This window comes from Rhopalosiphum padi, chromosome 2, assembly GCF_020882245.1.
Source record: "Rhopalosiphum padi isolate XX-2018 chromosome 2, ASM2088224v1, whole genome shotgun sequence".
NCBI classification, from domain to species: domain Eukaryota; kingdom Metazoa; phylum Arthropoda; class Insecta; order Hemiptera; family Aphididae; genus Rhopalosiphum; species Rhopalosiphum padi.
Window position 1 is genome coordinate 86,801,663 of NC_083598.1, and position 14,437 is coordinate 86,816,099.

Below are 14,437 nucleotides of genomic sequence, written 5' to 3' on the forward strand. Positions count from 1 at the left end.
AGATAACCACTCTGCTGTAGGTATAGTAGGGGTCAAGTGTACTTCGTCATATATATAATATATATTAAGCCACCGTTATTTTGAATTATTATTTATTGATAAATTATTGCATATAAAAATTAATTTTTATAGCGAAGACGATCTGTCAGAACCTATAGTACTTAAAAGTTAAAGTAAATTGTAAGATGTATTTATATATTCCTATTATATATATATATATAGTAATCAATATTACTTCAATGATAATGTATGGCAGACTGAATTAATTTTTGAGGGAAATTCTGTAGTTATTATATTATCAATATTTAATTTTTTTATAATAGCTTATATTATATCATATTATATAGTATTTCATTTTTATTAATATTATAATATCATAATATATTGTTTACATTAACCTTTGTGTCAATACCGGTTTAGAACAATGTGAATAGGTTAATTGTATATAAATACGTAATATGATAAAATAAGTCAAAATATTTTGAAAATGTCATTGTGTATAATATAAAACATAATAATATACGCAAAAGTTTCGAATCCCCATGGAAATCACAACAAAATAACTAAAATTATTATTTTTCGTTCATGTATAATTTCGTTTTATTTTAAATTTAAAATGACTATAACATTTTTTTAGTTTTAGTTTGAACTACTTATATGAGGACCTTGTTTATATGTTTAAGCATTTTTACAGAGTTTATAATTTTATTGAAAATTATAGAAAAATATTTAAAATGTCTATAAATCAGTGGTTCCCAAACTTTCTTGGCCTCGGAGCCTTTTTTAAGTAGAAGTTTCTCGTGGAGCTTCTAAGAAATATTAAACGTTAATTTTTATCTGCCTGTGTTCTGTGTAAATTTTTTGTGGTATTGTGAACGGAGCCCTTGGTAAGCCATTGCGGAGCACCAAAGGCTCTCCGGAGCACAGTTTGGGAATCGCTGCTATAAATTATAACTCAAATAAAAAAAGTAGAATCATTTTTAAAATTATAAAATGTATAAAAAGAAATACTAATGTGAACACTTGGTAGTATTTTCAAGTACCCGCGGTTATTTTGTATGAATTAAAATAATATAAGAAAATCATTTTTATCAACAACTATTTTTGTGTTATTTCAAAGTTTTTTTTATGTTTTTCTCAATTATTTTGTAAATCAATAATAATAATGTGATTATTGCCTATTGGTCACTTATTTTTAAGAAAATATTTTGTGCATAAGCATAACTGCATAGGTAGAAGTACAGAGTAATAAACATATATATAAAATAAGTATAATAACTTAAAATTAAATATGAAAATAAACAGTTAAGGTATAATAAAACAGTACCTATATAATTATAACATAAAAAAAATATACCTATGATGTGCGAATGTGCCATAATGAAAAAAAAACAATAATTTGAAATGTATTATAAGAATATTCAATTATCTTGCATAAATATAATAATAAAACCAGAAATTGTTTTAAAGAATTTAAACATTTTTCATTTTGTTCGTAGATATTTTAACCTCTTTGTCGTCTTTGACAGTATCACTGCAGTGTCCCTTGAGTTGTATATATTTTATTTCATCGTAGGTACTCTTTATAATATATTCATGTAAAATAATAAAATTTCTCTACGTGCAAAGGTACATTTTACGATTATCTTAAACCGACATCGAAGTCAAATGTAATGCTGACTTTCTTTATATCGCTACAACTGCGGTGTAAATTCATTTTAAATATATTATATTTCCCATCTGAATACATCATCACTTCTTTTAAAAAGTTCGCATCACATGTTTTTACTCTTTTTTTATTTTCTGACTACTTTTATCTTGGTAGGTACCTATAATATTGATTTTCAGTGTAATCGTTTAATTATTTACTTTCTTGGAAACGTTTCTTCAAGTCATTTGGCAATGGGTGGCTTATATCCCGATACTGCGCCATTATTGTTACCCGAGTAAAATAATTTATGTGCTGTATATACAACGGTGGTTTATATAGTTTGTTCCTATTTTGCCAAATATATTTGACGTGTTAACATACGTAGTTATATATACGCACCATTTTACTATACCTGTACAGTGTACATTATTGAAATTGGAATTATTATACATAATTTATGATAAAAACTATAAAACTGTTGATCGAATCATCAACAGATTATACGTGCATCTATTATAAATTCACACATGATTTGACTGTATAGTATATATGTATATTAAAGGCTATATGACTATAAATTCTTTTGAAACGCGCAGTGCATTACTGGTCCATTCCACTACGAGTACCTATTGCAGCTAAATCGAAGCTTACACTGGGAACTTTAATATTTGTTATCAATCATATATTACTACGATTGATATGATAACAAATAAGAATTATAATAATATCGTGCATTTCTATACGTGAAAATCACACCAAACATATTGTTATTATCTATTTGGCGTTTTAGATTTTCACACATGAAAACGAAAAAATAACATATACTATTATATGGGTGTATATAACATTCGTATATAATATATATATATATGCGAGGCGTTGGCACATCGCCGAGGTGTCGGCATCGTCGAAGGCTGCGTGTCCCTCTACAATCATTATCATCGTCGTTATTATTACAATCGCATTATCGAGAACGGCGGTGGCCACGGATTGGCCGACGACCGTCCTGCCCATTTTTTCCTCTCTGGTCCAGCCGCCGCTCCGCCCGGGGTGACAGTCCGCCCGACCGCTCCAACCGGTTGCATTAGTAATGCGTGAATAGTGTACGACGGATGTAAACAACGGTCCGTATAATATACACATTTACGGTACTCGTTCGTGTAAATAAATTTTTACTGTGTATAATACTCGTATTATACACAAGTGCGTTAAATAAAATATAATTATTATTATTTACTGTTTTGTATTTAAACAATTTTTGGTTTAAAAAAAAAATTTGCATTTAATATATTTTTATTTTAATAATTATTTTGGTTATTATTATCGTCCACGCGTCGTCTATCTAATCTATAATTGAAAAGACGATCGCGCGAGCGCAAGCGTCATCGAAATAACGGTATGGATATGTTGATCGTTAAAACCGAAGACGAAAATGATGAGAGGAAAACTCTCTGCAACAGCAATAATAATAATAACAACAACAACAACAACAACAATAACAACAACAATTGCAAGAAGAACAACGGTGTCGGAACGACAACGAAAACAGTGGCGGCGACCGGTGGTGTCGGGACCGGCAGGTCCGAAAAACCACCTTACTCGTACATAGCCCTAATCGTCATGGCAATCCAAAGTTCGCCGGTGAAAAGGCTTACGTTGAGCGAAATATACTCTTTCCTACAGCACAGATTCCCTTTCTTCAGAGGTTCCTACCAGGTAAATACACGTGTTTCATAATAAATTATAGCTTTAAGTATGATATGTTTACTGATTATAGAATCGTCGTGGTGTACACAACTGCGCGTGTTGGTAGGACTTTACTCTTTATTTATTCGTGTCAAAAGTATAGACATATACGCGTCATTAATATATAGCCATTTAAATATAAATAATATGAACGTATATAATATTATAGTTAGATGTCAAAATATTAATCCGCTATTGTAAAAAAGTAGAAAAAAATAAATATAAAATAAAGTGAGATAAAACGAATAAATTACAAGTTTGTTGATTAATCTAAGGACTATATATATATATATATATAATATATTAATATTTAGTCTTACAAAACTTACATCTATAGATAAGTCTTACATAATATTATATTTCATATAGGCGTGAATTATGTATTATATTAATATTATTTGTATAATAGTACATATACACAATAGTAATAATAGTTAGTATATCATATAGCTAGGTAATTTAAATACATTAATTTTATTTTCAATAATGATTAATTGCATTTTTTTTATTAACTTTATGTGTAAGACATATTATATAGGTACACTATTTAGTATGTGTATATAATATATAGTACCTATAAAAGTAGATTCTATATAGGTTTAATGTGTACCAATATAATATAGATTTAGATGATTTAATAGGTATAGGTATTTGTTATATAGTTGGCCAAAATATTATAATTCAAATTTTTAAAACTGTATGCTACATTCTGCGTATACTTATACAAGACAATAAATAATTGACTACAGTTAGCATATAATTTATATACATTATACATGTATATTGTATATAATATCAAAATGTATTACCTACCTAAATACTTGACGATTAATAAATAATAATATATCAATTGTAAAATTCGTAGGTTAAACAGCCTTTCTATTGGTTTATATTTTACAAAAAATACTATTATTATTACTATATTAGGTATTGTAAATAGATACATACATTTTATCAATAGTTGTTTATGCTATATAATATAATCGGGAGTAATTTGTCATATAATAGACCAACAGATGGTATAAGTTAAAAAAATGAAGAAATATTTATGAAAAATAAATTAAGTCAAATAAAAATTCTTATGAAATAATATTACATTATTTTTCCTTAAATAAATTATACAAATATTTTTTAACATTTTAACTGATGTTTTAAGTTGGTTATCTTTTAAAAAGTATAAAAATAATATACAATTTATTATTTTATCCTATGATTTTTTCTGGGTCAAGTTTACTTTATTACTTAAATTTCCATCGAATTGTGTAAGTACTAAGTAGGATTTTACTCTTGTAGATTTATCATACCTAATATGATATATCGGCACTATATAAAATAATACAATGTAACTTTTTCAAGATTTTTAATTTTAATCACACATAAACAGCCAACAAGAAATTGTTAGTTACATCTTTAATTAAAAGTACTCCTTGGTACGTTTTTATGCTTCAATATAGTTGATTATATGATATGTGTTTCATTGTCAGTATATCACAAACGTTATATTATACTAATATAATTGGTATATAAAGGTACCTAACTACATTATTTTTTTCGTACCTGTTTAAATTTTAGTGTAAATAGTGTAATATACTTCAAGTAGTTATTACTAGCCACTAGGTACATATTAGACCCATCGAAATGCCTTTATAAGTAAAGTTTATGGAGTCAATCACATAGATAAGTGATAAAAAAATTACAGTATTTCTTAAAAGTATGCGATATCTAAATAATAAACCATATAAGATTTTGTGGCCATCACTATAACGTCGACTTCTCGTAAAACATATCATAGATTTTAATACGTATATAATTAATACTTAGCATAAATAATAATGTAATAGTAATAACAATATATAGTAAACATAATTTTCAGGATTTTTAATCACAATATTAATAACTAGTATTTATCATGAGTTCGTAATTTTGGCCGTAACTAATACTTATAGAGGCAATTAATAAAGGATACTAAAAGGTAGGTACAAATGACAATTTTTACCTTATAGCTAGAATAAATCACAAAAACAGATAAGGATAACAATTATACGGCCTAATATAATAAATAATTATTATTAATGATATAAAATGTGTGATGGTGTGTGTGTGAGACAGCCGGTCATCGCGTAATCACATTATCCGCGATCATGTGACACGTTCGGTAATTTTTATGTTTTCATTGCGGCGTCAACAGATATTATTATAATTTATAACTAAGGACTATCGCGTAGATGACTCATAAATAAATATATAATTCAATTATGAAATATTTATAGTGTCATAAGTCGTACTAGACAGAAGTTGTCTAAAAAATAACAAACATTGCTCTAGGTGAATTGTTTTTTTTATAGCCAGCTTAACGTTAATTATTTAAAATAAATGTTATATTACAATATTATAATTATATTATAATAATATTCGTGGTTTTACTTTTTATCATATTTGTATAGTATTTATTCACTTTAAATTTTCAAGACTTCTAATAGTAAATATTATTAATTCATTTCACGGATTCGACATAATTTGTTTTGTATTGACATTTTATACTGTGTATAGTTAATAATTAATTTATTGAAACATTTGAAACTATATTAAATAATTAAGGATTAATAGTTAAGATTTATAAATGCGATTTTAAAAACAATTGATATTAATTATATGTGATAAAAAAATAATAAAACTTATTATTTATGTCGAGCGAAAAACGAGCACAAAATTCCAATGTTGATTATTACGTTTTTACAAGGTTCATATTATCTCTATTTGAAAAATATAACAATATAATTTTAATTTTTAATCATATAATATCAACGTGGTTTTTTTTTATTTGGGTCTGGTTGGCTATTGTTCCGTACTTGCGTGTCACATAACCATTTAATAATTATCAATGGTTGGAACTTGGAAGTAGCGCACTATAGTTGTAGCAACACTATAATAGCACTAAATACATTTTTTTTTGTAACGATGTAGATATATCGTAGTAGGTACTGACGGTACTGTATTATTTCAGTAATTATTAATTAGCAGTAGCATTTCTTCATAATTTTCTATTATAAATAGCATAAATTTAAATTTTACTACTTTGAACGTTACATTTTACAGTCGTTTACAGTTTATAATTTATATTTTATATAATAATTTTTTTTTTAATAATCCCTGCAAAATAAATTAATAAGATTCATTTTAAATTTTAAAATATGCAATCACAAACAATATTCAAAATATATTCATATTATATTTTTATAGTCATAAATATTGAAACAAATTACTGAAATTACGTATTTGCCATATTTTGCCGATTTAATGGATACTGGACATTTTCAGGTTATCATTTTAACTTAAGATTTTTCTTACTCGCTGTTTATTACTTTACTAGTACCTATTATATACATATATGTATTATAGTTTTTAACTAAATAAAAAGCTCTACAAATTTTCATAAAAGTAGTGATATAATTAAATAGTGATATTTTTTTATTTGTATTATACTGTTTAAGTATTATATAACATAGTAACGGTATAGCGCGGTAGCGCATATATCATAACCTTGCAGCGGTCCATCAATATTTTATATAGGCGTTCAAAAAATCAAAAATTACCCTAATTTGAAAGTTATATTTAATTATTTTTTGTACGATAAATCATAAAATTATGTAATAATATAAATTTACTTTTAACCATTTTCTTTTTAACTTCTTTGAATTACCTTTCCCCTGTATTTATACTACAAATTATTTGTTGTGCATATCGCGTAACTTAAATTAAATATGTAGGGGAAAATGTTATACTTAATATTACAATAAATTATATACTTATCATATCTACTTGTACTTTATATACTAAATATATATACACGCCATCCAAATGTGTGCATAAGTGATTAATTACATTATAATTATAACATACTAAACCATGTAGTAAGACAAATGATTTTTTATAGGGATGGAAAAACTCAGTGCGACACAACCTGTCATTGAATGAATGTTTCATCAAGCTACCGAAAGGGCTGGGGCGTCCGGGAAAAGGTCACTACTGGACAGTGGATCCAGCGTCGGAATTGATGTTCGAAGAGAGCTCGTTCAGACGAAGACCCCGGGGATTCCGTCGCAAGTGCCAACAGAAGACTGTTGGACCGATCGGTGGCGTCGGTAGTGGTTACCAAACGTCACAGTACCATCAGCATCTACACCACCATCATCATCACCAGAACCTACAGCTGCAACAACAGCAACAGCATCACCATCATCCGTCCGTGCAACAGCAGCAACCGCAGTCGTTGCCACAGACGCAGCTGTCACCGATTCTGCCACCTCCACAGCCACCACAGCCTCCACAGCAGCAGCAGCAACAGCAACCAATTGTCACTCAACCACATCCCCAACAACCGCAACCTCAGTCACAATCGTCGGCTTGTTACTTGCATGACCAATACGATTACAAAGACGCAACGGCTGCAGTGGTCGCGGGATACCATCACCAGCAGCAACAGCAACAGGACTACGGTAGTGGTGCAGGCGGTGGAGGAATAGGCATCAACGGCGGCGGAGGGTACTGCAGCAGGAACGACCAGTTGGATCATTTCGCGGCCAACTTTTGGCAAAGTCAAAAGTCTGAAGGTTACGTCGGCGGCACGGGTGGTTACCAAGAACAGTTTGATTACGGTTGCCAGTATAACTTGACTCACGACAATGGTGAGTATCTATATTTCATTTTTACAATTAAAAACTATTCATTATTTATATTTAGTCATACCTATATGTGTACCTACACTGTTCAATATTAACGAGTGTGATCAAATACTTTATAGAGGTCGTTAAATCGATCTTGTTGTATAAACCTACTTAGTATTTGTGTGAGTGGTTGAGTAGAAAGGACTCGTCGACAATTAATATGTGAGAACGTTTGTCGTGTTGTGCGGTGACTGGAGTGTTTGACCACTCGCGGTGTGTAGGCGAAGAGTCAAGAGAGCAATAACGAATCAATTAGAACTATATATAAACGGGATCACCTGCTGGCTGTGCCATACCGCAATCCTTAAAACAAGAATTTGCCCATCAAGCGCTCTGGTGACCTCGATTTTAGGTTTTAACCTAACAAACTATGTCTGCTTTTTTTACATTTCACACGGTACATTTTATGTCAACGATCCTATTGAACAAACATCCATATGCATAAAATATATATCCCTTGTGATACCCAAGCGCTTAATAGTCCACGTCATTATAATATTGCATGTGTGTGGTGTACCATAAGGTATGATATAATATAATAGAATACATTTAACGTTTTTATGAATTATAATTATTGTTTTCATAATTTATTGCGACGCATAGAAAACAATTATAAGAAACCAAATGCCTAACAAGTAACTATATATTTAAAGTTTTAACTACATATAAAATGAATAAGTAAAACATAAATATAAAGAATATAATAACTTTATATAATAATAAATAACAATTTAAATTTTAAAATAAATCTTTGAATTAAAGCCTAAAACTTATCAACTTCTTAGATTACATTTTTAATTAAATTTATAATTTTTACGTCTGCACATAATACATTATATAAGTTTACTTTAAAAACGCCACGATTACTACGTATAATTTAAGAGTAATTTTTGCAGTAACAAAAAAATATTTTTTGTTTTATTTTTTTGATGAGTTACATGAAAATCTGAATAATTAATTTGAGAATATTAGTCCCACTGTAATTTATTTATTTGCGTTTTTTGTTACACTACTTCTGCTACTGCTGTATGTCTATTTATAATATTATACTATTACTATATTATCATAAACTCATAAATAATGATTGTCAATATTTTATTTCCGAAATTGTGTTGTCATTTCATAAATCAGATGTGACAATTAATTTGTCAATGCCAATATAATTTATATATATATAATTAAGCTAAATCGATTGTAATAATAAATTACCTATGGATAGGTGTACAATTTTAACATTTAAATTTAAGTAAAAAATCCAACAGAATATTTTGTTACTAAAATTTAATAAATTTATATAATAGAAATCAATCGTTTGGTTATCCTATTTTTACCATAATTTTTAAAAAATAATAACAAAATACGGCGCGTGGCGTACATAAATGTATATTATATTAACAAACTGCAAAGTACATTTCCGTATTAATAACTTTTTTATTATTATTAATTATTAGCTCTTATAATAGGTATATGTATTTCTAAAATACTACAATTTAAGTCAAAATAGTTTGTAAATTGTAAGTTTTAGGTATATTAGCTCTTAAAATTATAAAAAATTATTAATGGAAAAAATAGATAATTGTACGTTTGAAATCTTAACAAAATAATAAAGAATTCAAAAGATTTATTCTTAATAGTTAATACTACATTGCGACAAGGACTATACATTTTGTGTACCTATAAACTAAAACGTTTAATTAAATATTTTTTTGCTGTATAAAATGATAAAAAAAAAAAATAACTAAAATGTATTCTTTTGTTAGAATATTTATTTAATTTTGAATTTTTATTACATTTGAAATATGTCAAGTACCTATACTTATAATAGGTGCAGTGTGTTCAAATGCAATGAAAACAGAGCAAATAATTTACTGCGCCAACTAGAGAACCCTTTTCATCGCTCAAAATTACTAATTATAATAATAATTATCCTACGCTCTGATATTATAATAAAATAATAATTTTTTATAAAAACTAAAAATTAATCAATACCATTCGGTGAAATATTATAGGTGTTGACTTTAAATGCCCTTCTGTATAAATATATAATAGTTTACAACAACAAAATGTAAAACGGTTTGGACAGGTGCAGTCATTCAGCCGCAGTTAAAAACCATTTAAAAACGATTCCGAGATTGGTTTATCCGGATTGCTCGCCAAACAACGTACTTTGATGGTTTATGAGATTTTCTGGTATAAAAAAAACTGTGGAATTTTAAAACGAACTTTCTAAAGCATTATGCATGTATTTAACTATATAAGTATCTTAAATTTATCATCTACAAAGAAACTGCTTTTCTATGTTAAGCTTTTAGAAATTTTCCATTAGACGTCAGTAATATAGAAATAATTTAATAAAACGTATATATTTTATACATGAGATTTCTGTCTTGCTACAAGGGAACTATAATATAAAGTTTAAAAAGAAACAATGTTTTTAATAAAAGCACCTAATGTTTTTCTAATTTTTTGAAACTAAAAACTTTTTACATAAATAAGATAAAATGAATGAAAAATTATAAACATAATTGTTATTTTACAATTAGCTAGTAGCCACCGCACAAACAAAATAGTAATTTTACTAATCTTATTTAATATAAAGCCCAATAATGCCTAAATTAAACAAAAATATGACCCGAAGTTCTAAATACGCCCAACTGACCACAAATAATAATACCATTGATTCGAATTAAAATCTAAAACTCTATAACGCTATAGATACTGTTGATACACGCGGACAAAACGGCTCTAATGGTTATTACGAGCTGCTAACACGATAATCCTCACGCGTAGTCACAGTGACACAGCCGCACTATAATAATACTTGTGATATTGAAACCAAGTGGCACGGATACTTCGAATATTTATCGTTATTGTTATTGCCACGCAGAAAACCGTAAGCTACGGGTGGACACAAACCAAACGCAGTATAGAGCAATAACAATAATACAAAACGAGCACGTGAATTAAAATAATAAAATCACCAAGCTAATATAGTTATCATCTTCATATCATTACGCGTCAATTTTTTTTTTATTACAATCTTAAAATAATGGTGTTAATTTTATTGGAATCTTCGAACCGATTTATAATTACGATCTAGGAGTATATAATAATCGTCATATTATAATACTTTCAGAATGATGGTTTTTTTTTTCGAATCTTGTACTCAAAAGTGTCACGGTTAACGAATTTTCGTTCTCTCTTTTTATTTTTTTCTTCAAGAAATAAATCATTATTTTTGCTTGTCAGTGTAATAAATAATAGTAACGATGTGGCTTTTGTCGATACGAATTTACTGAGTACTCGTAGGGCCGAATTTTAAACATGACGTTAATATCTATATCTATGTATATATATATAATATATATTATAGCCCGACGATTTCAAAAAGTGAAACAAACGCGATCTTTGTGTAGATTTCATTTAGAACGTACGACATGGCGGTTTTGTTGTTTACGAACAGTCTTTAGGTCGCCAGCACGCATCGTTTAAATGCGTTTCGTTGTGCATTCATAAAAAATAAAAAATAAACCCCCGTGGACCAATTTTATATCACATGTTGGCAATAAACAGTGTGTTGTGACTGAGAAACAGTGTCCTATAAAAAGAAAACCTCGTTGTCTTATAATAATATATAATATATAACATAAATGGGTCAAACCATGTTTTTTATGCATATTGATATAATATTTTTTATTCTGACCTACATATTATTATTGTATACGATACGATCCCTTTGACCTCCACGTATTTAGACGACCACAACGTCTAATTGTGTGGGTCACCCCCTCGGGTGAGCACTGCAGTGTTGTTGTATGTGCTACGGTGTATAATAGCCACATTATTTATATATATATACATTATGCATACATGGTGTCACAGGGAGCGAGAGTCGAAAGTATATAATAATAATAATATAATGTGCAGAGCTGGGTGCAAGATGACGACGAGTGTTCTGCACCATGTATAGTCGCATTTTATATATAAAGGTATTTAATTATTTTCGTATGCAAGGTCAAGAGGTTTCGTCACCGATCGTGTAGGTCCTCCGAAACGCACGTGGCCTTGTCAAAATATGTAATATATATAATTTAAAACAAAACCACTTGTTGACTGTGAAATACGATGACATATTTTTTCCTTCTTAGTTAAACGTGTCGATTTCGCCACACATTGGCTAAAAGTCAAAAAGGTACAAGTGGCCAAGTGGGTGTGAAAAATGTATACGCTCGCAGACGCCAACCATTAAAATATCATATTTTTAGTCGTCTAGCGGCTGATGACGACGACGACGACGTTAATCTGTTATTTTATTGAATACCTATTAATCTTATTATTATTATTATTATTATTAAATCAATTTATTGCAGGTTATGGCACGGTTGCGAGAAGATCAGCGACTGCGGCCGGACAAACACAACAGACCGTCATGGACAACGTTATGAACGCCAGTAGCGGATTACCACAACACATAAGTCTCCACCATTATTATGACTGTCCAAAGTTTTGTTAAGCTGTCATAGTTTTTATATATATTATGGCGCGTGTATGCATTGGACTTTCGCATTTAAAAAAAAGTATCAACCGTATATTATAAATGTACACAGTAACATATATAAACCGCAGATACCATTCAAATCGGAAATTTTCTTTTGTATATATAAATATAAAATAAGATATATTTCAGCTAAATGTATGTTTGATATTATCGTGCATAACGAAATGTATTTAACGCTCGTAAACATTAAAATGGATGGTAACCAAATCGGTATATTGAAGCATTAGGTTATCGCACGATTCCTTTAAACGATATGTCTTTCACTTTTAAGTTTCAATGAATATTAGAATATTTTATCTTGATTCTGAATAATATGATTGCCCGGAAAGTCTCATAAAGCACTCACAAAACATTTATAACTGACTTCAGTGTGAGCAGTGAGCTGTTGTAAGTACACTTAATACAGTACATTATAATATATAAGTAGCGAAATAAAAATACTTTAAATTCTTTTATAATAGTTTTTTTTTTTTTTAAAAAGCTTTTAAGACAAAATATATATTTCTTAGTTAATTGTTTGAAAAAAAAACTTTTCGTTATTATAATTTAAACATAATATATTAGCAAAATAAACTACCAGCGAATATAAAACAAAATGTCATAAAAAATTATAGATAACAAAAATGAATATAATCTTTCAATATGTAATATGTATACAATAAAATTTTTACTTTGTGTTAGTTAAGTACATGTCGTAAAGTTTTATTTTTTAGGATTAAAGTGTGATGTACATAATGTATTTATTAATGTATTTTTTTTAACATTCTGTAAATAATATAATAATTGGCCCAACCATCAGTTGTGCAAATACAAATATCGAACGTCATCTCTAGTCTCTCTCTATATGATATATAATATTATATCGACAAAACGTGAATGTTCGATATTTCGTATTGAATAAAAGGCTGAAAATAGTTTATTTAAATCAATATATTGTATTACATGTATGTGTAAATAGTTATACGATTATTTTAAGTACTATTGAAACCATTTTATTTAGAAATAAAACATAGCGCACAGAAATCATATATTTTACTATTTTAGTATGTGTATATATTATGTAAGTACGAAATATATTATATAGTATTATATACATACTCACTGTGTACTCTATATAGATTATAGTCATATTGACATTATTATAAATAGTGTTTTTAAAGTGGATATTTTCGGTTTTTTTTGCGAGAAATTTCCAACGAATTTATCACTGTGTGATGTACATAAATGTATATATAAATGTGATGTATCGTAAAAGACGAGAGGTGGAAATTAAAAAAGGTTAAAACGTTCAAGACGGTAAACGCGGTAGGTATTCAATAATCTCGTAGATCCTCAAACGGACCACCCGTACCCATATGTGTGGTACTCAGACACACACACTTGTACAATATAATATATACATGATATATTATATCATTATACATTACCATCATGTCATGCGGACTTTTGAAATACACAAAAAATCGTTTTATTTTTATTTTTTTTTGTCAGAAACGCCGATTTTGCTCAACATGTGTTAACGTGCGAGTGTTATATGTGTTTCCCTGCGCGCATCTCGTGTTTAATAGTTTACAACACTCTTCCCCTCCCCACATGTGCGTGCGCGCGCGTACCTACATCGAACTTCTAGACAATAAAACGAATCCGAAATATAAACAGAATCCCTTCGTGTAAACATGGCCCGTAGTCAAAGAATTCGTACCGATTTCGTATCTTTTAATTTTATATATATATATATAAAAAAATACATTAATAAAA

At 28.5% G+C, this 14,437-nt stretch overlaps 1 protein-coding gene across 1 annotated transcript; it reads left to right on the plus strand.

Moving 5' to 3' along the window:
* The first annotated feature begins 2,725 nt into the window (after positions 1–2,725).
* Positions 2,726–13,702, plus strand: LOC132922729 (forkhead box protein D1-like). Its single transcript, XM_060986392.1, has 3 exons — positions 2,726–3,367; positions 7,332–8,082; positions 12,492–13,702. The coding sequence occupies exons 1-3, from the start codon at positions 3,050–3,052 to the stop codon at positions 12,632–12,634; spliced, it is 1,212 nt and encodes a 403-aa protein (XP_060842375.1). The 5' UTR covers positions 2,726–3,049; the 3' UTR covers positions 12,635–13,702.
* The last annotated feature ends 735 nt before the right edge of the window (positions 13,703–14,437 follow it).